At 44.6% G+C, this 27,823-nt stretch overlaps 1 protein-coding gene across 3 annotated transcripts in view; it reads left to right on the forward strand.

Annotated features, from left to right (window-relative positions):
* Positions 1-27,823, forward strand: part of INF2 (inverted formin 2) — a 303,640-nt gene that overhangs the window by 183,287 nt on the left and 92,530 nt on the right. For all 3 annotated transcript variants that reach the window (XM_069207311.1, XM_069207313.1, XM_069207312.1), the window contains exons 8-12: positions 10,605-11,411; positions 18,426-18,568; positions 18,654-18,715; positions 20,446-20,548; positions 20,639-20,724. In XM_069207311.1, the coding sequence (XP_069063412.1) occupies positions 10,605-11,411; positions 18,426-18,568; positions 18,654-18,715; positions 20,446-20,548; positions 20,639-20,724 (1,201 nt within the window). The remainder of the gene's footprint in view (positions 1-10,604; positions 11,412-18,425; positions 18,569-18,653; positions 18,716-20,445; positions 20,549-20,638; positions 20,725-27,823) is intronic.

Here is a 27,823-nt window from a genome sequence, read left to right on the forward strand (position 1 = left end):
GTCTAAACAGGTCAACGCAGTTTCCTCCTCCTGCTACAACACACTCTGCATGCTCCGCAGAATCTACAAGTGGATCCTGACAGAAACAAGAAGAACAGTGACACAGGCCCTCGTCAGCAGCAGGCTGGACTATGGCAACGCACTCTACACAGGCATCCCAGCGAAAGACCTACTACGCCTCCAACGCATCCTCAATGTACCCCGCCACAGCCACATCTCCCACCACCTGAGAAACCTTCACTGGATCCCCGTGAACAAAAGGATCACTTTCAAGCTTATTACCCATGCTCACAAAGCGCTCCACGACACCAGACCAGCCTACCTAAACAGACTCAGCTTCTACACCCCCACCAGTCAGCTCCGCTCCTCTAACCTCGCCCTCGCCGTCGTCCCCCGCATCCGAAGAAAGACCTCCGGCGGCAGATCCTTCTCATACCTCGCCGCCAAAACCTGGAACACCCTCCCCACCAACCTGCGACAGACTCAAGACCTACTCACGTTCAGAAGACTCCTCAAGACCTGGCTCTTCGACCAGTAACACCAGCTCCTCCCCCCCTCCCAGCACCTTGAAACCCTTACAGGTACGTAGTGCGCTTCATAAATCCAATGATTGATTGATTGATTGATGAATCACCTCCGCCATGCGTGAAAAATCAACACATAGGTTTACTTTCTGCTGCATCACCTCTGCCGTGCTGGAAAAATCAACACATAGTTTTACTTTCCGATGCATCACCTCCTCACGCAGCCCTCTGCCTCATTATTTTTGACACATCCTAGGTACTATGTGCTAAAAAGACACATCCATTCATTCTTATGGAGTTAAGACTTGCTAAATGTCTAAAAAGTGATATCTTGACTTCTACATATTAGATTTTTTTTCATTTTGGTCATATTTTATTCAGATAAATATTATCTATTTTCCTAAACTGGTGTGAAGGACTTTGTGGTGTTCTCACTGTGTTACTATATGAGTTATTGCACAAAAACTTTACACATTGTCTTCTAAGTTGAGCCTGCCTGCTCTGTGCCAAGCTACCGGAGGGTGAGCACAGGATAATTTAGGTTATGTTTTGACTTACCCTGACTAGGATTGTGGTCCCGACTTGGACAGGGTGCATACCTCTGCCAACTAGAGACCCAATTTCTAACACTCTTCAAAGCTGGGTCATTTCTGGGTTTGAGCACCATCATCAGAGGCACAAATAGGTGTGAGAAGTCTGCACCCATCAATTCCCACACCTGAAAGTGATCAGCAAATAAGATAAATGGCTGTTCCCCTCTAAATTACCCTTTATACCCTGACACAGAATCCGAAGTCACTCCCCTGACCCTTACAATTCATCAAATGGTGGTCTCAGGAAGACTAATCAGAAAAGGACCTAACCGAATTTCTAAGGGGAAGCCTCCCTGTTCCCACTTCACTGTCTGGGTCTCCTCCCTCCAGTCTAAGAAATGTCAGCAATACACTTCCACCTTCTAGGAAAGCAAACCCATCTCCCTCCTGTGTACAAGTACAGGCTGGAGGCTTCCAAAATGGACCCACACACCTACGTCACTCTGGATTACATAAGCACTCATACAAGCACCCCACACTCGCATGCATGCAGACATCCAGGATCACAGGCTCTCAGTACTAGGATTTTAGGTCCACTGTCGATAGTGAAACTTTAGATGAATGGGTCAGTAGGCTCGCGTTCACATTACACAAGTACAAAGGCCTTTACTATAATCAATTTAAAACCTGGCATTCTTCCACTACTGCTCTACACTTGTGAACCTGTGACTAGGATAGTAGTCCTCTACTCACTACAGAGGGTATGCTTGGTACATCCCTCTAAGTCCAGGACAGGTCTGGGTACATCTATTCAAAGGCAGGCCTCGGCTGTCACACACATGCTAGCTTAGCGTGAGGCTGGGGCCAAAAAACTGAAAACCATGATACTGAATAAATGTTCATGCAGGCCAGGTTCCCAATTGTACACCATGTGAGGAATATTTCCTTCCTAACAGTGATTTTGTTATGTTTTGTTCTTTAAACAATTTATGTTGTGTTCTCCTAGGGGATTACATTGTGTTATCTTGCTGTTGGGGTACTTTTCCAATTTTACGGATTTATTTCCCATTGTTGTTTTATTATATGGCTATCTTTTTCAGATACTGCTATGTTTCCAGTCAAAAGCAATACAATTTCACTAGAGGTTGAATTAAAAACAAATACTTAATACTATTAAATATGGTATCCCTACTCTAAATCTGTTTGACAACATCCATCAGGCTAAAACCAAGTACAATGAAGACCGTACATTTAAAACAGTGTTTTTTTGGTTTTTTTTAAGTTCAAAGAAAAACATTGTTGTGACACTATCAAGAAAAGGTAACTTAAATTATTGATGACTGATTATTGCCTATAAAAAGTCAAAAAAAAAAAAAAGTTGCTATGAGTAGGAAATTGGGTCAATCAATCAACTAATCCTGCATTTTAGAGTGCATTACTCACCCATAGGGTCTCATAATGCTGAAGGGTTTGTTCTCAGAGCTCAGTTGAAGAGCTAGGTCTTGAGGTCCTACCTGAATGAAGGCAGCAATGGCTACTGTCTTACGTGAGGAAGTAAGGTGTTCCAACCTTTTGCTGCCAAGTATGAGAAGGATCTTCCTCCAGCCAAGGAATTCTTTTTGCGGGGTACGTTGGTGAGTGACTGTTGGGGCGAGCTGAGAGCTTTGGAAGGGTAGTCCCAGATGATGCAGTGGTTGAGGTAGCTGGTTCTGCTATTGTGGAGGGCTCTGTAGTCGTGTACAAGGACTTTGAAGTTGATCCTCTTCTTGAGGATGAGCCAGTGGAGGTTTTTCAGGTGTTATGTGATGTGTTCTTGGCCGGGGATGTCAAGGACGAATCTGGTGGTGGCGTTCTGAATTTGTTGCAGCTTGTTCAGGTTCTTCTTGGAAGTTTAGGCAAAAAGGGCATTGCCGTAGTCAAGTCTGCTCATGATTAGGTCATGTCATGGTTTTCCGGCAGTTGGTTTGTATCCATTTGAAGGTCTTCCGTAGGAGTCGGAGGGTGTGGAAGCAGGTGTAGGCGATGGAGTTAAGCTGTCGGATCATAGTAAGCATTGAGTTGAGGATGACGAGGAGGTTTTGTGTGTGGCCTGTATGGGTAGGGGGTCTGCAGAGTGTTGAGAGCCACCAGGAGTCGTCCCAAGGTGAGCATCTCGGTTTTGCTGGAGTTCAACTTAAGGCAGCTCTCCCTCATCCAGATGGTGACTGCTTTCATCCCGTGCCTGAAATTATTCTTGGCTGTTGAGGGGTTCTCGGTCAGGGAGATGATCAGCTGGGTGTCATCAGCATAGGAGACAATATTCATACCGTATTTCCTGATGATGGGGGTGAGTGGGATCATGTAGATGTGAACAGCCTGGGACTCGGCGATGGACTTTGGGGTACTCCACATTGATGTCATTGGGTTCTGACAGCTGTGGCAGGAGCCTGACTTTCTGTGTTCTGCCTGTCAGTAACAAGTGTATCCATCGAAGGGCTTTGCCACGTATGTCTGCTGGGTGTGCTGTGAGACACTGTATCGAAGGCGGACGAAAGATCAAGTAGGTTGAGGGCTGTGGTTTGTCCACAGTAGAGGAGGGAGCGAATGTCGTCCATGGTGGCGAGCAGGGCAGTTTTGGTGCTGTGATTAGGTCTGAATCCTGATTGGGAGACGTCCAGGATGTTGCTGTCCTCGATGTGTTGGTTTAGCTGAGTGTTTATTGCTTTATCTGTGACCTTAACTGGGAACGGCAGTAGCTAGATGAGGCAGTAGTTCTTGAGGTCAGTTGGGTCATAGTTTTCATAAGTGGACGGATCTCTACGTGCTTCCAGTCTTCGAGGTAGCTTGCGGACTCTGGGCAGGGGTCGGTCGGGGCTCCAGAGTGGATGCTACTCATGATGGAGTGTGTCTCATCTGTTGTGAGGGGGGTCCAGGCATGCAGGAGTTGTTGGGGGTTCAGCAGATCCTGACCCAGGAGTGTTTACGGACTCGGAGAGTCTTGAGTTCCAAAACTGCCAAAAATGTATTTGATCTTCCGGTGGAAAAAGGTGGCCATTCTATCGCAGAGATCCTGAGATGGAGGGATCTTGGTGGTCTCTGCTTGTGGTTTGGTGAATTCTTTGAAGATGTTGAAGAGTTCTTTAGTGTTGTGTGTGGTGGAGCTGATGCAGTCCTGCAGGGCTGATTTCCTGGTGGTCCTGATGAGGCTGTGATGAGATCTTGTGGATGATTTGAAGGTTGTAAGGTCTTGCGGGGATTTGCTGTTTCTCCACTTCTTTACCAACCTCCTGTATGAATGCTTTGATTCCTGGAGTGTGGGGGTGAACCAATTGTCTTTCTTGGAGGAGTGTTTCCCTGTGGTTGTCCGGAGAGGGGCTAGGGTGTCGGTGCAGTCAGTGACCCATTTGTGGAGGTTGTGAGCTGAGGTGTTTGCATCTGTTGTGTCGGGGGTTATGAGTGGCAGAGGATGTTGATGAGTTGCTCCTCTGAGATCTGGTTCCATTTTCTCTAGGCGTGGTGCATTGAGTGAGTGTGCGCAGTGGGCGTGGAGATGAAAAAGTGGATGCAGTGGTGGTCGTTCCAATGCAGCGGGGTCGAATCGATGTTGTTGCTTGCGGAGAAAATGGGGTCAAGTGTGTCCGGAGGTGTGGATTGGTGAAGCGACCAGTTTCTTGAGCCAGATAGTGTCAAGGTTCTCGAGTAGTGTTGCGGTGTTGTGGTCGCTGAGATCATTAAAATGGAAGTTGAGGTCGTTGAGGAGAATGTAGTTGCTGGAGCCGAGTGCATGGGGGGCTATGAAGTCAACAATGGCGCTGATGGCCACTGGGCATGGCCGGGTGATCTGTAGATGACGGTACCGGGGTGGCAGTCTTAGGGGTGGTGTGCACTTGGAAGTGAAGGTGCTCCATGATGGGGGTGCATTCCTGTGTTTATCGTCAGTCGGAGGGTGGACTTGTGGGCAATGGCTATGCAGTCTACTGGTCTGGATTGACTGTCCATGCATAGCAGCTTGTAATCTCTGGGGATGGCGATGTCCGGATGTTTTTTTAGTCCATGTCTCCGTGAAGAAAGCGATGTCTGGACGGGTGGTGTCTAGCCGGGCCCAAATCTCAACGGCATGTTTGTGCAGGAAGCGGACATTAAGGAGGATGCATTTGAGCTAGTCAGGAAGTGGCTCTGGTGCTGTGAGGTCTGGCATTTGGCGTGTGGAGAAGGTGAGGTGGCAGTGACGGCACAAGAAAGGTCAGTGAGTGTCCTGGGGGAAAGCAGGGTGATAGGTGCTCCGGCATCCAGGGCTCAGAGGGTGGAGGATCCTGGTGTTGTATCAGTGGGTGGTGCAAGATCCAGGGTCTGTGGCACTGGGCACGGTCCAGGCGTTGGCAGGTGCAGATGGGCTTGCCTTTGGCACACCTTCGGCGGTGCCACACAGCGACCACACTTAAGAATAGGAGGGATAGGGGGGGATTGGTCCACTGGGAGGTGGGAGGGAAGCACTATGAGGGCAGAGGGTGGGGCTTCGGGGGCAGCAGCAGCAGGGAGTGGGGAAAGCCTAGGAGCAGAAAAAGGGTGAAGGGAGAGAAAAAAGGCAAAGTACAGAAAAAAGAATGAAAGAGATAAAAGGCAGACAGACCTGACAGACGCAGTTGGCCACTAGACCACCAGGGATGAGATGCAGGTGGGTGTCTGAGGGTGGAGGTGGGCCTCGAACACAGAGCCGGCATGCTCTGTGAGAAGACAGCAGCAACAGTGACCACACAGGAGGGTGCAAAGAATGCTGGACCAAGGGTCAGTGAAGTCACCCCTCACTGCGCAGAGGCCACCCCTTAAGAAGGGGAGGGAGGGGGATTGGTCAACTCGGAGGTGTAAGGGAAGCACTACGAGGGTGGGAGTGGGGCTGCAGGGGCAGAACCAGCAGGGAGTGGGGAAAGCACTGGAGCAGAAAAAGGGTTAAAGGAGAGAAAAATAGAGAGAAAATGCAAAGTACAGAAAAAGAATGAAAGAGATAAAAGGCAGATAGACCTGTAAGATGCAGATGGCCACTAGGCTACCAGGGATGAGGTTCAGGCATGTCCCTGCTTGTGGAGGTGGGCCTTGAACCCAGAGCCAGCAGGTTGTGTGAGGAGACAGCAGCAGCCACACTAGAGGGAGCAACAGACGCTGGCCAAAAAGTCAGTGAAGTCGCCCCTCAATGCACAGCAGCCACCCTTAAGAAGGGGAGGGATGGAGGAGGAGGGGATTGGTCAGCTGGGTGGCGAGAGGGTGGGAAGTGCTATAAGGGTAGGGTCATGAGGGCAGCAGCGTCAGGGAGCGGGGAAATCACAGGAGCAGAAAAAGGGTGAAAGGAGAGAAAAAAAGGCAAAGACCAGAAAAAAGAATGAAAGAAATAAAAGGTAGACAGATCTGACAGACGCAGATGCCCTCTAGGCCACCAGGGATTAGGCACAGACGGGTGCCTGTGGGTGGAGGTGGCCCTCGAACACAGAGCCGGCATGCTCTGAGGGGAGACCGCAGCAGCTGCAGTGGCCACTCAGGAGGGAGCAACAGGCTCTGACCAAAAGGTTATTAGGGTTATAAGTTTTATGTCCTGCACAAGTAATAGGTCTGCATTTCTCCTTACTTGGATCAACCACCCCATTGTAGCACTTGACTCTCTCAGGGTAGCGAAGACAAGCAGTCCAAGTCCAACTTAGGTAAGGTATTGTGGTCTAGTAACCAGCATTCACTGACAAGCAATAATAACACTCAATCAATGATTGTCCAGTTAGTGTTTTTTCTTTAGAAAAGGGAAAAATACATATATCAGAAGCACACTACTAAATATTACACATTAACTTACAAATATATACTTAAGGAGATGGGAAATACCATAGATGGCTACACACAATCACCTTTGCCCGCCTAAAGGTGTCATGCAAACATATAAGTTAAGTAAATTGACTTGGTCAAAGGTTCAAGATCAACAAACCACATGTTAAAAATACTGTCATTTTGTAAGTAAATACAATCATCAATAATGATAATGTGTAATTGTAGTTATTAATGTGAATAAAGCATACTCACTTTGATCAGTGTTCCCTGTCAACATTATTATATCAAAAAAGCATTTGAAACAAGCAAAAAATGTATCTTTTTATAAACATTCCAACCATGAAAATGAAAGGGTTGTCTTGGAAATGCTTCAAAAGTGTGCCTCAGAGGCCTCCCTTGACATCTTAAATCTTAAAAACAGCATCACATTTTGATCACATAGACGTAGCCTCTAAAGGGTGCTGTACAACATAACATGTACCTTCTTTAGACAACTTTAGATCCCAATATCTGCAATCATAGAGAGTGTTGCACTCCCAACTGTAGAACAGAAGCTCCAGTCCTTGGGAGTGATTTAAAACATTAATGACCATTCCAGAGGGGACCAGGTTTTAATGACCCCACCAACACATGGTCAGTCCTTTGTAAAGAAAAATCTTTAGGGGGTAGCTGCCCCACGGTTCCTTTAGCACATTAGTGGTCCCCCTGTATCCTGGGGCCACCATGAGTAGGGAAAATGATGCCAGTGAAAAGCCTGCAGGGCATTATTGGGCGCTCCAGCCAGAGATGTGAATATTATGAGTGGCTCTCCTGCTGAGCCAGGGTGAGCCGCAGCCTTTTGTTTTGTCACATGGCCTCATGCCATTCTGCTTTTCCTCCTTTTGTTCTTTTCATTTGGAGGTGCCCGTTCCATCCAGGCACCCCATGCCTCCCAATTGTTAGCAACAGTTGAGGGAGGCCACCCCTCACTGCCCAGCCAGCTTCCATTGGCCCACCCCTTCGTGTGCGGCCAAAGGAGTGGGCAGCTTCTCTTTCCATGCCCTGGGGCAGAGATCCTCACTGGCACTTTGGGAGACCCACTGGTCCTGGTGTCCGTTGGACAGAGTTCCTAGACCTTTCTGATTATCATGGGGTTCCTCCTTCATTTGTTCATTGTGGCCCCTGGGGTCCAGCAGCGAAGTGCAGAAAAACATCAAGCAGCAGAGTATTCCCCTCTTGTGCAAGAGTTTTTAAAGGGGAGTGGAACATCTAGGGTGCCACTTCACCTCTCTACGATGTCCCAACCCTTCTGCATAGCATGCTGGGACAGTTCATAAAGGGGTCATCCAGGAGTCGCTACTCACTTCTCCCCTGAGGGGCCTCAGCTCTGCCCTTTACACACTCACTGATAGGGCATTTGTCACTAAATCACCAAAGGGAAGCCCCATCCTATATTAGCTTCAAAGGTCTGGACTCCCTCCTTTGTTCAGTGGTCTTGGGCAGGCCCATCTCTGCTACAGTGTCATGGCGGATTGAGTCAACCCCACCCATTCCTCCTCAGTGGAAAGCGCTTCACCTCTCAGATGAAAGCTGAGTGAAGTACTGTTAATTGCTCCCTTTGTGCAGGGAGTTTATGTTTCTTCGGTGAGAGTGAAATGTAATTAACCTGGCACGGCAGGATGACAAATGCCTGGGCTTTGATCCCAAGTTGAGCCATAGAAATATGACAGTTCTCGATGACCAATTCGTTGTACAGATCTCTTTGTGGAGCTTGCAGATTTGATTTTCTTGTACAGGTTACAACCCATTTTGATATGTCACTGTCTCTGTAGGCCAAAGGGAAGTAAAATTGCATTTAAGGCAGTTTTCTTCCTATGTGTATGATGGCGTGTCACTACAGACAAAACAGTAAATCACTTTCCCTATTAGTGGACACTAACATTATATAACCAACCCCAGGTCACTATCTAATCCTCCCTACACCAGATTACCTGTGCGCAGTTACTTAGCTGCACATGACAGTGGTCTCACACGTGCAGCCCATACACAGGTACGCACGTGTGCACACATGTTAATGTGTAACAAGCTGCATGCGATTTACCCTGACTGCGTAGCAGTGGCCTTATCTTAAAAGGTGGACACTGACGGTAAACACTCATAGTCCATTTGTCGTACGATTACCATGGATTAGGCACATGTATTAAGACTAGCCCACAATTAAAAGTCTAAGACCGGGTAATACAAAAAGGAGAAGAAGTCTGCTGTAGTGAATGGGCAGAACTCAATTGCACTACTTTAGATTTAATCAACCACAATTGAGGGTAGCCATTTTGTTCTCCACTCCAAGAAGTTATTCACTATTCAGTAGGAAGTTCCCCTCTTTGTGTCGATACTTTGAGACCCTTGTCATGCGTCGGGGACTTCACTAGGATTTCACTGAGTTTTGATGGTGATTCTTCAATAGAATGGGTTATGATTCAGTTAAAAATATATTTTTCTCAATCTCAATTTTTCCAGGAGACTTAATGACCTTTTTGGTTGATCTGCGCAAGGATAAGGAGGACCCCCTCTGTAATTAAGATAAAGTATTAACATTGATACTAATTATTGCAAAGTGACTTCTATTGTGCTTGCAGGTGCTGGTGGCTGAACACGTAAAGGGTGTACCAGGTTACATAGTTTGAGGAAATTCTTCATTATGATCAGAGATATTCACACATCAAGGGAGCATTTAGATTTTCTAACACTGTGTTACAGTTGTATGATAATGGTTGATGATACAGTTCTTAAGAAAAGGCATAATTTCAAGATGAGCAGATGTAGCAGCAGGAAAGCAACAAAATCTGTGTATAGAAGTTCCTATGAGCTGTAGATATGCCCTTATGCTAAGTGACATGTTCCATTCATCAAATGGTGGTGTAAAATATGATGCATTCAGGTCTCAAATACTACTTGCAATGCAGTTTACCATTGTGCCACTATGCTGAAAAATAAAAGGATAGTTGGACTGTCTGTCTAAGCAATCCAAGCCATAAACTGCTTCAGCAAACATTGAGTTAGAAATGTGCAGGTGGCTCTTCATAACCAGCCAGAGTTGGGTCTAAGGTTAAAGTGTCTGATGCCACAACCAGGCAATGTTAGCAGATTCTCCTGTACAAACATTAGATGTTCCCTCGTGTGTAGCTGGGTGTGGGTGGCAAAGGGAGGAACACAAAATGCACTTGCAGGGAGAGGTGCAAATTTGTATTCCTACACTGTTTACAAGCTTTGTATTTTTCAAGTATTTTCTTTTTACACACACCCTTGAACAGGTCTTGAGGGACTTCTAAACTTTTTACCTAACTGCCACTAACATAACATTCCTATTAGCATTAAATTCACAATTAAAAACCCACTGCCAATTTTGAGATTAATGTTATCTATTTTCAAGAACTCACTGTGTAATGCAACCTAACTGTGTACAGACAAACTGAAATCAGCTTCAATGACTGCAAATTGATCATCTTTATAAATGGTTATTATAGATGCTACTGAGATGGTTAGATCTTATTCAGATCACATGGTCACCCTTTAGACTCCATGAAGTATTGTTACTAAGCAGACCTGGATTACATGTGTGTTCACTTTGAAAATTCTTCCTTGTTGATAACCTTTTTAGAATAACATATAATATTTGTTAAAGTGTCTTAACTAATGTGTATTATGCTTTATGGTGTTCTGTTTTCACTTGTACACACACACATGCATAACACTAACACCTTTCATGTTACTTCTCTTACAGAGCAAGAAAACACCCTGGAAAAAATTATTGAGCGAATTGCAGTTTTGAAGAAACTTCAAAATAATAAAAATTCGGGGAGCAGTGAACCATTTAAAAAATGTCATAAAAGTATTCAAACTGAAAAGTCAGTTGAAGAGTCTATGGAGGAAAAAAAACTAATATCACAGCCTCAGCTGCAATGTTCCGAGAATAGCACAACTATGCTGAAACCGGTGTCTTCAGTGCCATCAGAACAAGAAGAGTTTCTGCCACCTTCACATGAAATTAAACATCCTTCTCCTCCTCCAGCCCCTCCACTGCCCGGCATGGCAAGTGGACCTCCTCCAGCGCCTCCACTACCCGGCATGGCAGGTGGACCACCACCAGCTCCTCCGCTGCCTGGAATGTTTGGTGGGGCTCCACCAGCTCCGCCACTGCCTGGAATGTTTGGTGGGGCTCCACCAGCTCCGCCACTGCCTGGAATGTTTGGTGGGGTTCCACCAGCTCCTCCACTTCCTGGCATGTGTGGGGGGCCACCACCACCTCCACCACTGCCAGGCATGTTTGGTGGGGCTCCTCCAGCTCCGCCTTTACCTGGAATGCAGTCCCCACCACTGACTGGCATACCACCACCACCACCTTTGCCTGGCATGGGAAGATGCCCTGGTGCACCTCCACTTCCTGGCTTAAACAAGGATGAAATTGTGGTTGCACATGTGGGTTACTCTTTAGGATCTGCTAGGAATGCCTACTTTAGCAGTGCCAGCAGACCAACATTAAAAATGAAGAAGTTGAACTGGCAAAAACTTCCTCCAAGTGCAGTAAGGGGTATGTATTTGTATTTTTCTGTATATAGAACTAGGGCAAGCATGTCTCTGTTATAAATATTAGGTTTGTTAGTAAACCTGTGAAAACTGATATGACCAGTTTTATTACATTGCTTAGTGTGTAATACCATAATGATTATGTATTGCAGACTAACCCAGGTTCACGGTACTGCATTTGATCTGCCACAATCTTATCACTAAATGTAAATGAGGTCAAATAAACTAGTCATACTTTGGCAAACTCATTTCAATTTACATATTATGATCTTTTGAGTTATCTCTATCTCCATTATCTGTTTATACATGCATAATGTGATTGTAAATATTGTTCATGCGTGTGCCCTATCTAGTTTAATTATCAGAGGTCTGTCCTAAGTGTTGCTCTGAAAATTCAGAAATATTTTGGGTCATCAAATATGTGAATGCATCAGCCCAATTTGTGTTTCTGCTTTTGTAGTTGTGAATAAATTGCAACCTGACATATTGGACTCTTTCAAATACCAAATTACCCAATAAAATCCTCTGTGTTCCTACTGGATAAGAAGGAACTATTCTTTCCCGATGACTGACTGACAACTGCATACAGTTAAAAAAAGTGAAGATGTAGTTCAAACAATGTTTGAAAAAAAGTCGATTTTCAGTTGGGCTCTTTAGAAGGTGAATATATATAGGAAGCTATGGTTCCTGGACTGTATGTCCAACCAGACAAACAGCAAACCTCAAAAAGAACATCTCAAGTGCTAATGGCACAATGTTGCTGTAGCAGACCAAGCACAGGATATTCCTCTGGAAGTGAATAAAAAAAAAAAAACAATACTATAAAAACTCTTCCCGAAAAATTGTTTGAATGTTAAATTGATCAATTCAAAATCGACCAGACGTGCCTGAAACAGGCTGTGCAAAGCTTGAATTAATCTCAAGCTCTGCTAACAACACTGTGCTATATGCCATTTCATATTTGTTTTGCTCACCGTGTCATTACGACCAGACCGGCCATAACTTTTGGTCAACCCAGTTTTAGAATGTCTGCTCTGAATATTGTAAACATTTTTGTATGGTCCCTCTTGCTACTGATTCTGATGGGGACATAGAGAAAGATTCCCCCTTGAACGATTTTTAGGACTAATTTATACAGTTGAGTAAGACATCAGTAAATTGTGGTCTACTCACAAAGTTCTGAATCAATTGAATGCTGGTAGCTTCTATTGCTGGTCTTTGCAGAGGCAAAGTTGTTTTCATGTTTTATTTTCAACTATGTCTGCTTGAATACCAGGGCCCATATTTCAGATAGGGCTCATCGTCCTCGGCTGTGCCACCTTTCAATGGGTGCACGAGGCACAAGCCAGAAATATGCACTCTGTTACTTTGAGGTACTGAGTACAGCTGCCGACTCTCACCTGTCCTGGGGGGTATGGATTAGAGAAATGCACACCAACTGGTTGAAATTGCAGGTCCTGCTTTCACTGTGGTGGCAACCTGGCCTATAACTGAAAGGAGGTAGTTGTAGCAGAGATGGCCCAGTATGTGGTTACAACTAGTGAATGCACCCACTTGCTGGAGAATGTCCAGAGGTTCCCCCTTCAATAAGCATCTCTATGTGGCACACAATCAGTGCATCTTCCGGCAATCTCTTTGCCTCTGGGCCCACATCTATGATATGGCATGGGTGCAGAGGCAAAATGATTTGCATGCGCATTGAGCCATGGCCACATGTAATCGAGAGAAAGCCGCCTTGAGCTTGCACTGGTGTCACGTGTACCATCATCATCTATATTACAGAAGGGGCCACACAAGCACCTGCAGCCTTTTTGGTAATGCTGCAGAGCCCAGTGGGTGTCAAAAATAGATTTGCACACCTATTTGGACCCTCAAAATCATCAAGAAAGTTTGACACTATTGATTGGAGGCTGTCCCAAAATCAGCTGGAAAACCCGGATTTGGCTCATGCCTATTTTGGAAATAGTGTTCTTCCCTACGGAGATGATTTTTCTATCCTTTGATCAAATCGAGGTACATAATGAAATTTAAGGAAGCCCTGTCAAAGTACATCTCAAGTAAGCCATGATCATTCCATAGAATGGGGGATTGACTCATTCTTTGTCATCCTTGCTCAATTTGCTGTGGTACACCAAGAAAAAACGTAATTGTCCAATGGGGTGAAACACAGTCAATGAACACATGCCAAAGCAGTTATCCAGTTTTCTAAAGTCATATACAAAGTACAGTGATGGCCCAGACAATTCCATCTGCTTGTATGATAAAATATTCCTCCTCTAATTAAGTAGGTGGAAGGCTCCTCAGCAAGAGATGATGGTCACTCTCTCCTTGGATACCATCAGTCTGTTTTCTGTCTCGCCTTTTAATACCCACTGTTAAAAAATAAAGTGAATGTTAAAATTCAGATCGATGAATACTGAAAGTTCACTTTAAGACTCCATACACCACTTGGAAATGAAGGTGGGTAATGCAAAATCTGAATATCTCAATAGACTAAATGATAGCAGACAAAACTTCTAGCAGCAGTATCACAGTGAACAATGTTCCAGCTCTTCGCAAATGTGTGTGTGACTCCATGTGGTAAGTTGAGAGCCATTGCCATTTCATGCCAAGTCTTCTAACCCATGGAGTCCAACACTGAAGGTAAAATTGCTTGTCAAAATTGCGGTACAAAGTGGAGGGTGAGTCTCTTGGATACTGTGCCAGAGACTTTGAGTAGATGCAGATGCCTCATAGCTGGACTTCTAAGAAATCTTAGACTGCCTCTTTTACGAGAAAGGAACAGCTGAGCTCCTCAAAGTCCTTCGGCCAGAATAGGAACACCGTCACAGACGAGTCTTGCTGTATTGCAAACAGACTTATGTTTAGTGAAACCAAATGAGCATTCCAAATTGTTTTATTTTTATTGAAAGCATATGTTAAATACATTTAAAAGATGAAGAAATAGAGAAAATACACCTGCCTAAATGTGGTGATCATAGGCTTCAGGTAAATATTTTAAGCAAAAACATTACATTACAAATATTTATAAGGAACAGTACGGGTACTTTCTAGCACGTGGTGTATTAAGAAGAGGTCCAGAATTTGTCTTTTTACATTCAATGGGCAACCTAATAAAAAGTGATTCTTAGCACAAGAAAGAATCAAGTAGTTTTCAATGTATATAACTTGAAGACATGGGACTTAAATATGCATCTCACATATTATGTTTCCCAAAAAACAATGAAACTATAATTTGCTTATCTCCCCAACGCTTTCACCTTTACTACTAAGGCCTGAAAGTTTTACTCATTGAACTTGAAGCGCTTTGTTCGTTGGGCAGAAGCGCCTTGTTTGTTGTTCATGAAGCGCTTTGATCATCATACACGAAGCGCTTTATTCATTATGCCAGAGAGCACTTTTACTTGCTTTGCCTGAAGCGCTACGCTCGTTGTGCTAAGGGGCGCTTTACTTATGTGGCCTGAAGCGTTTTGATCCTCGTGCCAAGACCGCTTTACTCATGTGGCCTGAAACGCTTTGATTGGCGTGCCAAGGGTGCTTTACTCTTGTGACCTGAAGCGCTTTGCTCGTTGTGCTAAGGGGGCGCTTTACTTATGTGGCATGAATTGCTTTGACCGTCGTGCCAAGGTCGCTTTACTCATGTGGCCTGAAACACTTTTGATTGTTATACCAAGGGCGCTTTACACGTGTGTCCTGAAGCGCTTTGCTCATTGTGCTAAAGGGGCGCTTTACTCATGTGGTCCGAAGCGCTATGATCGACGTGCCAAGGCCGCTTTACTCTTTTGGCCTGAAGCGCTTTTATGGTCGTGCCAGGAGCGCTTTACTGAAAACGCTTTGCTCGTTGTGCTAAGGGGCGCTTTACTTTTGGAAGTAACGACTCCCTTCAAGATTGGGCTCATCAAGACCTTACCGCTATGAGTACGACCTACTTGTATCTGAATTCACCATGGAAACAAGGATACTCCGATTTGCTGTCAATCTGCCATGCAGGTAATCTGCTCTTCTTAAGAGGAAGCCACACGAGGTCTGACTGCATCGAAGTCTTCAAAATAGAGAGCAATGTGCTTGGGTGTGGCTGGGCTTTATAGGCCTGCCACACCCCAAGATGGCGGCTGCCTCTAAAAACCTGGGAATTGTAGTCCATTCATAGAATAGCACTGATAAGTGCATCTTGTCCACCAATGTCCTGACCCTGCAGCTACATGAGCTTTACCACAGGGCAGGCGACACTGATAACCACTTCTAGAACAAGAGGGGATGACAAGTAGTGCGCATGAAGTGCCGCAAATACGTGCAGTGGAGTTTCGGGCGGGACCTGGACCGCTCACAGCCTTATTCCTGACACTCCAGATAAACATATTTAATACATTTCATGCATAAAAAGTAAGATGATACCCTGAAAGTCAGAGTAGCTCTTGCACCTTTAAACGTAATGCATTTGCTCATAGGAAGCTAGTTCACTTTAAATTTAAATGGAGGAGGATTCTCACAGCACTAGCACAGTATACCATGAACTTTGTTATACTCCTCTTGGGTAGACCAATAAAATTCGACTTACCAAATCAGTGCTAAAATGAACAAAAGCCTTGATTGCTATGATTCTCTTAGAAAAGGACAGAGTGGGAAATCTTAAGGGGAACCCAGAAGTGGCAAAAGTGTTGAGAGCCAGAGCTCTGACATTTCTAACAAGGGAGGCCCCAAAAAATCAAAGCCACATTCTGACATCCCATACATTCTAAGGTTAAGAGGCTTGTTAGTCCAATATTCTTCAGTCAAAATGTTTATATTAGGTCAAACAGATTATTATGCTTTTCTTGGCAGCCGGCCATCAATGTCTCATAATTTGGTGCACACTGAAATATTTGAGAGGCTGAGACACAGCTTTTTAGTGCTTTATGGGTACTCGACTCAACCCTTTACATAGCCCTGCCTTCTCAAAACAAGTAGATCGCCAGCTACCTGTAAGTAGCGCTCCTGTGTGCAGCTTATCCTACTCAAGTAGAAGCTTTTGGTTGGTTTAATTTTCGTTGAATGTGTATACATTGAACAGTGTGTAGTGAAGGCGAAAGTGTATATATTTTCAGAAATCATAAGCTGTTGTGTGGGGGAAATGGCTGAATTTTTAAAATATATTTATATCTGACAGTTGAGTGATAAATTATGGCGCTTAGGGGAGGTTGATTACTGATATTATCACCTTTTTTAACATTACTGTTGGTAACTGTGCTGATGCATTGAGGTGACCATTTCTGGTAATCCTATATATATTGGCCAATAATGTAAACTTGTCCATTGTGGTCACTGTTAGAACATTTTTAATATTAATAGCTCAGGATGGTTTTCATTACACATAAGTAGCTCTTAGAGAAAAGGTTGGAGACCCCTGACTTAACCAGTAGTTAGCATGTGACAGTAGAATTTGTCTTGCCCTTTAACTGTCCTTTGGAGCTTGCCTAGGTTGTGGCAGCGAGAGTCGTCAAGATTCTTTTGTAATAGTCATTGTTTTCAGGACAACTGTGAGGGTTTGAGTGATCCAATATAGCACCAAGAAAAAGTGCATGGATCTTAGGAAGAGATTTGAGAATGAAAAATGTTGTTTTGTTCTTTTCGCTCTGAAAAGGACATGAATGACAGACTGCCCAAAAACAAAATTTCCATGTTCCAAACTGTGCATAAAGGTGAAGCCAGTATGCACCCACCCGTGGGGACTGGAGGCAGTCAAAGGGTACAGCTATGGAACTTGTGGTTCTAATGAGCAGGACCCCAGCGTAGAGGCATTTAGCCCCAAGTAATTCCTATGCCTCCGTCCCTAGGCTTGGGATAGGCCGATCATGATCTGACAGCAATTTTGTTGATTAAAAGAGTGTTGATATGTAACTGGTATTATCAGTATAACCAGGTATAGCCAGCGCTGTGAAGGTCACAACCTTGAGCAAGATGAATATTGTAAATATTTGGCGCAGTACAGTCAGTTGTGAGCCTCCAGAAAAAATATGAAAGCTTCCAACTAGAAAGTTGTTTGTTTCAGTTGATGAGAAAGGACAGAGAGAGAGAGAGGTTGACTTTGATCAGTTACAAATTAATATGTTCAGTGCTGCAGAGAGGCAGTGCCGATCGAATATACTAACTTTTGCTATGTTAACATGACGAGGCCACCCTCGTCATGTTAACATAGCATTTTATTTTGTTTTAGTTCAACTCTCGCCCTAGTACAGGGTAAATGTCTAACCACACCTTCCCATGTTGTCTGATTCCCCTTTTAACCTCTTATGAACTGTGCAAGAAAATAAGTATTTATCATAAGATCAAAGTGTTTGTCCATTTCAGAGATGTACCTTGGGTGTTGTTTTATCATTAAGTATAAACAGCTTTTATCCTTATAACAGGAAGTGATCAGAGTCGGACTGGTCTGTAGGGCAATCAGGCAGTGCCTTATGGGCTGGTCTGACAGGTCAGTGTGTGGGCATTTTTTGGGCCTGTATTATGGTCTGTTGGGGCAGTTTTTACTGTTGATTTCCTTAATATTAAAACAAACATTGCTTCTAGCAAGCTCAAACGCACGCAGTCTCCCATACCTTGCAAAACACTTATACAGATTGTCTTTGCAAGTTCAAAACTCTTCCAATTTGCAACAATTGACCACTTTTTAGCTATCTAATGGGGAACCCTTTTATTTTGAGCTCGACCCTATTTTCTGTCCCAGTCTGATCCTGTAAGTGATACACTTCTAAATTAAGGTTTGCCTCACATGCATTGATTATGTGCTAGTCTGCAAGACTGAAAACTCTTAGCTACAAAATATGCAGTTCAGCGGACAGATTGGCTGAAGCCAACGCTTGAAACATTGGGCACTGCAAAGAATGTTAATGTTTTCTCGCAACATTCAGCGGTTACATGGAAGAAGGTAAAGCATTCTCTGACCTACTTGGCTTTTTGAAGTTTTTGTTTGTCCAGCATTTGCAGGCATTTTGGAAAGCTACCAAATTCACTGACCATTTCCCATGATTGTCCCTTTCAGACAGTCACTCCATGTGGGCATCCGTCAACACATCTAACGAGTCCATAGAGCCGAATTATACGAGCATCGAGGAACTCTTCTGTGTGGCACAAATAACACCGAAGGAAAAGGAGGCCGCTCCTGTAAAGAAGCCGCCCAAGGAGGTACCGGGGTTTCACCCAATTCTGTCTTGCAAAAAATATACTTTTTAAAAACCAACGTGAAATTGTGTTTGTTTTCCGTCAACAGATAACATTCTTAGACTCTAAAAGAAGTCTCAACCTGAATATTTTTCTCAAGCAATTTAAATGGTAAGATCTGTCCTCTTCGAACTGCCTTTTTAGATGCATTTAATTTGTGTTTTCTTTGACTAAAGCATAAATGTGGTTGTACCCTACGAAACAGGTTATATTACGAACGAAAAATAAAATAAGTACTTCCAAAGTCTCCATTTGCCGTGGCCTGGAAGCAAGAATTATTGTGTTACAGTGCACAATACAATGAGTGATATGCCAGTTGCAACACTACTGCAAAAGAATTACCCTAAGTTGCTGCAGTTATTGTTGTGAGGGTGGATAAGAAAAGGAGAAAAAAAGAAATGTGACGCAGGACAAAAAAAGTTCCTCTCTTTCCACTAGAATTAACTAAGTGGAAGTAGACCTGCATAGACGGATGATATTAAAGAGTTCATTTGATAGGGCCTGGAAGAGAAGCCAGCTGGAGAGGTTGGCAGAGATTAAGCGCGAGAAAGGAGCTGAAAAACCAAACTCTGCTCCGGAAAGAGGATGGAGAGAAATGCTGGTGGATAGGGACTATTATGCCCTGGCAGTGGAAGGTTTAGTGATTTTTAGCTCGTGGTTGAGTTTTCGTAATCAGTGGGTTCCTGGAAGTGGTTTTTAGTGTGAATAAGAGTTTCTAGTTTAGAGGCAGTGTTGCATTTACAATATGTTAAGGAAGAACGCTTCCAGAGATGGCGGCAGCTATGGAGGATGTGTGGAGGGTTAAGCGGTAGAGAGAGCTAGAGGCTGCAAGGTGATGTGAATGGTGACGAGGCAACTTTGGAAGAGCATAGGGAAGAGGCTGTCACCAGCGTAAATGTTGGTTGAGAGGGGATAGCTGAAAATGGGCAGGAATGGCTGAGAGAGGCAGTGTTTGTGGATTGATAATGGCTTGAAGGAAGGGTCTTGTTAAGACTGGCTGACTGCTAGAGAAATGCCCACAGATATAAAGGTACGTTAAAAAGGGTTTTCTATGAGGTTGTCACAGAGGTCTGTCAAGGAGAGACTGTGATATAGGAAGGTGGGGGACAGATGCAGGGGAGCTTTAAAAGGATAAATACTTGCTACAGGTCGATAATACACAAAGGGAGTGATTAGTTGAGATGGAAATGAAGACCCCGGAGGGGAGGTGGTGATTGTTCCAGCAGGGAGAAATATTGGCGGCAGTGCATATTTTAAGATTTAAAGTATACCAGTAAAAAGGTCAATGCTGTATGCAATATTGAACAATCATATATTTGTTACCAATCATACAACATCATGTACTGTATATAGTGGGGAAAGCACAACTCCATAATATGTGGGAGGAATGGTCCATAACAGTGTAAATATGTAAACCATGTTCAAAATCCAAAATATGCACATCATTGGAACAGCACTTCTCACAAGCAGGACACTTATTGTTTAACCTCTAAAAACTAAAGGTATTAAGTTAATCATTGATAGTGGAATTTTGATCCACAGTGGCAAATCTTAATTGTTATATCACTGAAACTTTTCATCCGTCACAGATGTGCAGATTATCTCAATACTTCATACATACATACAAAGAGGCAACATACGAAGTTATTGACTTGCATTAGACAGTTCAAATCTTTTTGGAAGCTGTAGGCCAAACGTAATACTTCGTGTATGATCAACCAGCTGTTTAGGGAATATCAGTCTTATATTGTGAGGGGAATAGTGGGTAACATTTCTACTTGGAAGCTGTAGTGTGATATATCCTGTCACTCACCTCTTTGCTTCCTTTGTTAATTCTCCAGTCCCAATAAAGAAATCGTTGAGATGATACAGAAAGGGGACCGGTCAAAATTTGATGTTGAGATCCTAAAGCAATTCCTGAAATTACTTCCCGAAAAACATGAGGTAAGATCAGAATCCTTTATTCTCTTTCTGTGAACATGTACTTCAGCCTAACACTTTTACTTTGCTTTCCTATTGGACTGTATTCAATAGATCGAGAACCTGAAAGCCTATCAGGATGAAAAGGAAAAATTATCAAATGCTGATCAGTTTTATCTCCTCCTCCTTGGTGTTCCAAGGTAAGTGAAATAATAATGTGTCTACTCCTCTTGGTGCTTTCTGTTCTTTTATCCTTGAGTCAATTAATAGTTAGCTTTCAGAAATCTAAATAAAATGCATGTACGGATTAAGTTTAATTTTAATGCTTCAATATTGATGAGTAAGGTGATCTTACAAAGTGAAGTTTCTGCTTGTGTATCGTTGGAGGATCTACTTTTAATATTTCTTCTTTTCCCTGCACCATGAAAAATAGTAGTATCATAAAGGAGTAGGAATAGTGAAAGCTAGCTGCTTACCTTAAAATTGCATATAGAAGACAGCACCTACTACTGGAATTATTATTTTGATAAATAGATGTCAAACCTTTATGTAATAACATAATTGTAACTATAAGCTAATATTCAGATAAGCAAATAGCTAAAATATACCCACAATGGTAATTAAAGTAGAAAACCAAGTTTTCTGTAAAGTGAGGCATTAAGTATGGATGGCAATGGGCAGCAAGTAGTATACTGGATATTATCATGCAATACAAAGTTGTGGGTGATCCAAGGCCTGCCAATGAAACATTTAGGCTAACAGATTAGGGATTTGTTGATGCTTGTTAAATATATTAGTGCTACACCTAGGCTTGGCATTAGAGAAGGAAATGGCGAGCTAAAAGAATTTGAAAGTGCATCATATGGCTAACATTAGTTTACATGTGTATACCAGCAACTCATGATTACTAAACCTTACTAGAACTTGCAGCAAAAAAAGGTTTAGGTACTTTGGGGTAAGTGAGAGATAAATGACTCCAGTAATGTAGTTGCAAAGTATCCTTGGTATTACAGTCTGTACAGCTACAGAGATACATTCGTTTACGAACCTCAATGGGTCTTCATTGTCTGCACCTTCACCGCAGTGCAATGTGCATTTGCTGCTATCTTTACTGTGGGTGTAGCATACATAATCACATATTGAGATTAAGGATATTGCTTTTGTAATGACTACCATAGAGCTTGCTTGCATGAAGATCCACTGTAGAATGTGCTGCAATGTCCTGTATGTCTCGTTATAGATTAAATGACCCGTTTCTAGAGCCCTTACAGAGTTCTGCATTCATTCAAGTGTTCCTCGATGATATAGAGGACGTGTTTAAGATATGCTAACATTGGTATATATCTATTCCCAGGGCCAAGTAATGTTTACTGCTCCACACTGCTCATGCCCTCTACCTTCCTGTAAGAACATGGTTGCTAACCCACTATATCGCTAGTCCCACCTCAGTGCGAGAGGCACTTCTGCTCTGTTCCTCCTCCTGTCCAATCAACTCCACATCTCCATCACAGGTTTCCTATACCCTGTGACTTTACCACAGAACATAGCATTCCCCAAAAGCCAAGAATGTCTTATACTCTTAACAAAGAACACTCTCTCCCTGATCCCATTCACTTTAAATTACGAGATATGAACTACTTTTCACTGTCCTGCCTTACCAAATCACACAAACAGCATGGTCCCTCTGTTAAAGCCCAGCCCTATTCACATCATATGTACGCCACTGCAAAAACATTTTAACTTCCAGCATGTTCCTACCTCTAGTACTCACCTTTACATTATATCCCGATAGTATCCCCTACTTCTTCTTGCATGGGTTGCTTTCTTGGCAGCCTAAAACTATTGTACCACATACCACTCTTTACTCCAATCCCCAAGACAGCTTTGACATCAGTAAAACCTTTGACTTACCCATTTCGTCCCCTCTTGTCATCCCATGTTGGAGAAAACAGATCGATAACTTTTGTTATGTGAAAGGAGGGGGGAGTGAAGCTGTTGGGTATGAAATGAAGTTTGTGACTGCCTCTAGTTTCTCCCCTTCTTTTACTTGGAGTATTCATGGTGGCAAGTGCAAAAGTTTGCTTTTACTTTACCTGGCCTTTCTTACTAGCCCTGGATATGTTGTCAGCCACTGACCACCTTTTCTTAGTGGAAGGGCAAGATGAGCTACCAGCTTCCATCCAATGCCTGAGTCTAGATCCATGTTAGTAATTTTCAAAAAAGTTCCTATTCTTACTCTGAATGAGCGAGTTTGAATGATTTGATCTATGAACCACTGGCCATTTTAAGACATGGTGCTTCATGGAAGATTTGTGCCACAGGAGGTCATGGTCCTTTCAATATGATTTGGCCCAATCTGTTTTCCCCTGTAGATCATAGTGTAAATAATCAGCTGGATCACACTTTTAATCTCATTTGCACCACAGAGTGAGCTGTTGGAAAGGCCATTTGAGTATGCAAATCATTCATAGATATCTGCCACCAGCGTGTTCGTAAAAAACTATCCCAGCCTTATGGAGTACTTAAGTTTACTACAGAAATCGGTAAACATGCCTAAAGTTTTATGAAGCCATCTCAGCTTTAAAAAGTCTTCCTAACGTTTACCATGGCAATGTTAAAGGATCTATTCGAATATGACACTCCATTGTCCTTATATTATTGTTTTTTTTCAGGTTGATCGATAGAGCATTACAAAGTAAGGCACAGTATACACGCTTGTCATGATCCCAAACTGCCATTTCTGCAGAGACTTTCCATATCACCACAAAGTGCTTCAATTTCTCATCGGGGTAGTAAACACGTTATAAATTAAATTATAATACAATGGACACAAGGAACTGCTGCAGGTACATGTAATAGTTGCAGAGAAGCTGTATTACAGCAGAACCACACATTCTTCAAGGGGCTGGGCAACCTTTTTTAATTCAGGAAGTACCATAATAGAGATTTCCCTCAGAGAAGAAATGTAGTGACTTCAGGGCCGTATTATGACTGGGTTATCTGGAGCAACACAGAGCTGTGCAACTGTTTAATGTGCCTACAGTTCATAAATTGAACTAATTAAACGTGATATTTCTCAGAGTAGAGTTTTCAGACAACATAGCTCAGAAATACACAGGCAAACCATGCTTCCTTTTTCTGTTCTGAGCTGTACAATCTTTTTTTAAATTTTGTTATTTTATTTTTAAAGAAAGGTAACATACCTCGTCCACACAGCAAAGTAGCGCTACTCTGGGGGAGAAGGGCAGCTTCAAACCAATCATCTCCTCAATCATTCTCATTACCTCCACCCAGAAAGCATGTACCTCTGCGCACTCCCACGCAAGATGTAGAAAACCAGCTTCGGGAGCACGGCACCGCTCACAGCATGCATCTGCACGCAGGCCCATCGAGTAGAGACCGCTAGGGGTATAATAGAGGTGATGCAAAAATTTGAAGTGAATCAGGCGTGGTCTATAATTGGGGGGATAAAGCTCTCATATGCGCACAGCATCTTCGCCACTCCTGATCAGATATAGGCTCACCCACATCTGCCTCCCAGCACATTCTAGCAGACTCAGAACGGTCACCCCACCACTCCTGCACACAATTATGCAATTTAGTAATAGGTTTACTGAGCGCAGCACAACACCTCTAAGGCCTGACACTCCAATGGAGGTTCCGTAAGTCTGGAGAATCGAGCACGTAACATTGCGTAAACACGCAGCACGTACAGCCGCTGCAACGCTATAGCGCATCCGTCATCTAGCGCATCTCCAGGAGAAATAAATCGACCATTCAAAAACCAATCACCCAGTTCAGTTAAACTAGATTCCCGGCGAAAATCACTCATTCGCACATCTCGGAACCTCTCCAGATCCACCACCGCGAGAACTGGTAGCGAAGGAGCAAAGGTAGAGCCCATCCCAGAGCAGCGCAGCAGAAGCATCCAGGCCCGAGCGGTGCACATCACCGTATCAACGCCTCACGCTCAAGGCCGGGAAGGATTACCTAGAACGCGGACCAAGTCATCCGGCCACACCGAATCAGACTCAGGTGCAAGATGCGGCAAATATCGAACCGGATGCAGCCAATAATATGCAAAATGTGCCTGAGCGCAATTGTAGTATAGCTCCAAATCCGGAGCAGCAAGACCACCGAGTTCAAATGGGACCGTCAGCTTCTCCCAGGCAATACGAGGCTGCCCGCCGGCCCAGACCAATCTTATCAGAGCAGAACTGAGACGTCGCAAAAAGCTTGCCGGAAGTGGGAAAGGGAGGTTAACAAACAGATAAAGGAATTTAGGCAAAATCACCATTTTCGCAATGGCAATGCGTCCAACCCTCCCCTCTAACCACAATATTGCCTTACCATAATTAGCCTGCCATAAAGTCTCCGCACTGCAGCTCACCCAGTTTCCCAGGTAACGAACTGGGCCATCCACCCATTCAGTTGGATACCAAGAGGGGAACCCCAGCAGACAAAGGCAGCACCACAGACTTAGACCAATTAATCTTAATCCCAGAAAAAGAACCAAAATGCACGATTTCATCTAACAGAACGTCCAGATTGTTACGCTGCTCACGAACATACAGCGCTATATCATCAGCATACATGGATATCAAAATAGGCCGCTGCCTGAATGGCAGACCCATCTCATTATGGTGCTGTCGCGGCCATGCTGCAAGAGGCTCCGTCGCCACAGGTAAGAGTTACGGGGACAAAGGGCACCCCTGGCGGGTCCCCCTGCCAACCAGATAAGAGTCCGAAATAGACCCATTAAGGCGTAGCCTGGCCGTGGGAGACGTATATAACAATCGGATCACGTTCACAAAACGAGCACTCAGTCCCACTCTAGTGAGCAACGCAAACATGTAATCCCACGCCAAAGAATCAAAGGCCTAAGTAGCATCCAGGAACACTGCAGCCGCATCGTCCTCGACCCCCATGGAGCCCGCTACCGCAAAAAACGTGTGCAAATTGTGGGATGTGGTCCTACCCGGCACAAACCCAGACTGATCTGGAAGCACCAGTCTCGGAAGTAACTGGTGCAACCGTGGCGCAATCATTTTGGCCAAGATTTTGTTATCTATATTGATCATAGAAAGCGGGCGATACGAGTCACAACTATATGGGTCCTTACCAGGTTTAAGTATCATGAGAATTAAGGCCTCACGAAGTGATGCAGGGAGGATCCCGGTCTCCATTGACTCCGCGTACACCTCCAAGAGATAAGGTGCAAGAATATCGGAGTACTCTTTATAGAACGCAGTGGTCAAGCCGTCCAGCCCCGGTGACTTGTCACTCGGCAAACTGCGAATCGCCGCAAAGACTTATTCTACCGAAAAAGGGCAGTCGAAATAAGCGCAATGGGCATCGTAAAACCAGAGGAGAGCGATCTCCGAGAAATAAGCCTGAGCTGCAGTAGCATCCAACCCTGTCGGCGCGCATACAAATTCACAAAAAATTGGGTGAAAGCTTGCATGACGTCCTGCGTCCCGATCACACGTTCACTTCCAGGACCGTCAATCTTGGTAACGTAGTTGCTGGCCCATGGTCTGGGCAGCATGTTTGCCAGCGAACGACCTGCCCTCTCACCCTCTCTGTATCGCCGCGCCTTGGCATACCGCCCTAAAAAACAAATCTCCCAGAGAGAGGCCTCCTCATACAAGGACACTGCTCTCCGCAGCTCCGCAAGTACCGCACCGGACCAATCCGCCACCAGCGGTCGCTCCAGATCCGCTATCCACCCCTCCTGATCCGTCAGCCCACGACACAGCGACTTCAACACACAATGCTGCTTTGAGAGGCACACCCCGCGAATGGCCACCTTTAATGCCTCCCACAGGGTACCAGCGGAGCTCCCAGACCCACTATTATCAGCCAAAAAAGTGAAGTACAGCCTCGCGAATCTCCTCCCGAAATACCCTGTCTCCCTGTCTCGTAGCGCCCCGTGAGGCAGCCGCCACAAAAAAGTATGCACCTCCAGCACCAGCCGAACCGGCAAATGATCTGACAGAGTGCGAGGCAGGTGATCCACCAAACGAGTCCAAAGCTCCACATCTCTTGTACCCAACCAGTGGTCAATCCGGGACCAGCTACTGTGTGCATAGTTGACACACGTGCCCTCTCTAGCAGTTCCATTCCTCACCCTCCACAGATCTACTAAAGCTCCATTGTCCATCACCGACTGCAGGGCCCTGGCAGCCGCAACATGCTGCACCCGAGCCAAGCTCTCTCGATCCGCCACGGGATCTAAAATCGCGTTAAAGTCACCACCCCAAATCACTGCACCATTTCCCATTGACTCCACCAAGGGCCACAGCTCACGAAAAATCACAGGATCGTCCATGTTAGCGACATATACAGAAACAAGCCTGCAAGCACGGTCCAGCAACGTGCTGCTCAACACAACATAGCGGCCGTTAGGCTCAACGACAGCTTTAGGAGTACGCCACTGCAATCCTTTACTCAGCAAAATCGCCACCCCACGGGCATAATGCAAGAAAACAGAGCAGTGCACCTACCCGACCCAGCCAGCCCTCAGCTTGTCCCGCGTAGAGGCGACCAAATGTGTCTCCTGAAGCAGCACGCAGATATCTATTTCATGCCGAGCATAAGCAGACAAAAGAGTCTCACATCCACAGTGCCCCAGCCTGCCCGCCAACAGCAAACAAAGAAGGAAAGGAAAAGGAGGAAAAAAATGGGCAAAAGCAACACAGAATACAGAATCCCCCTGCCCCCACCCACAGAGACCCCCCCAAACGGGTCAGAGCAAAATTCCCCCCCCCATAGCAACCAAAAACTCTTTTACAATACGAATGCTAGAACCAGGACTCATCCCACGGGCGTAAGCCAGGCCTTCAAACCCACCATCCAATAAGGAGTGAGGGAGAAGAGCAAAAGGGCCAAACAACAATCCAGAGCGGTGGAGCAGCCATAAACAAAAAAAGAGCATGTCATGTGGAACCCCAGCAATCTCAATGTGGTTTCCCCAGCTCCCAATCATGGCACTTCAGTTATCACTCAGAGCAGCATGCTCAGATATAGGACCCTCGGGGCCTGAAGAGACCAGTCGTTTAGGCACAGACTTTAGCGAATTTGGCCGCCTGCTTCGGGTCAGTAAAGAACAGTGTTTTCCCATCATGTTACACCTTTAGCTTGGTGGGGTATAACACCGAGAACCTCCCACTAGTCTGGCTCAATGTGTGCTTGACTGGTAAAAAAGGCACGCCGCGCAGCCTGCACGCCAGGGGTGTAGTCAGGGAAGAAGCCGAGTTTGGAGTTCTTATCTACCACAGGTCGTCCCTCCTGAGCCAG

Source organism: Pleurodeles waltl, chromosome 9 (assembly GCF_031143425.1).
Source record: "Pleurodeles waltl isolate 20211129_DDA chromosome 9, aPleWal1.hap1.20221129, whole genome shotgun sequence".
NCBI classification, from domain to species: Eukaryota; Metazoa; Chordata; class Amphibia; order Caudata; family Salamandridae; genus Pleurodeles; species Pleurodeles waltl.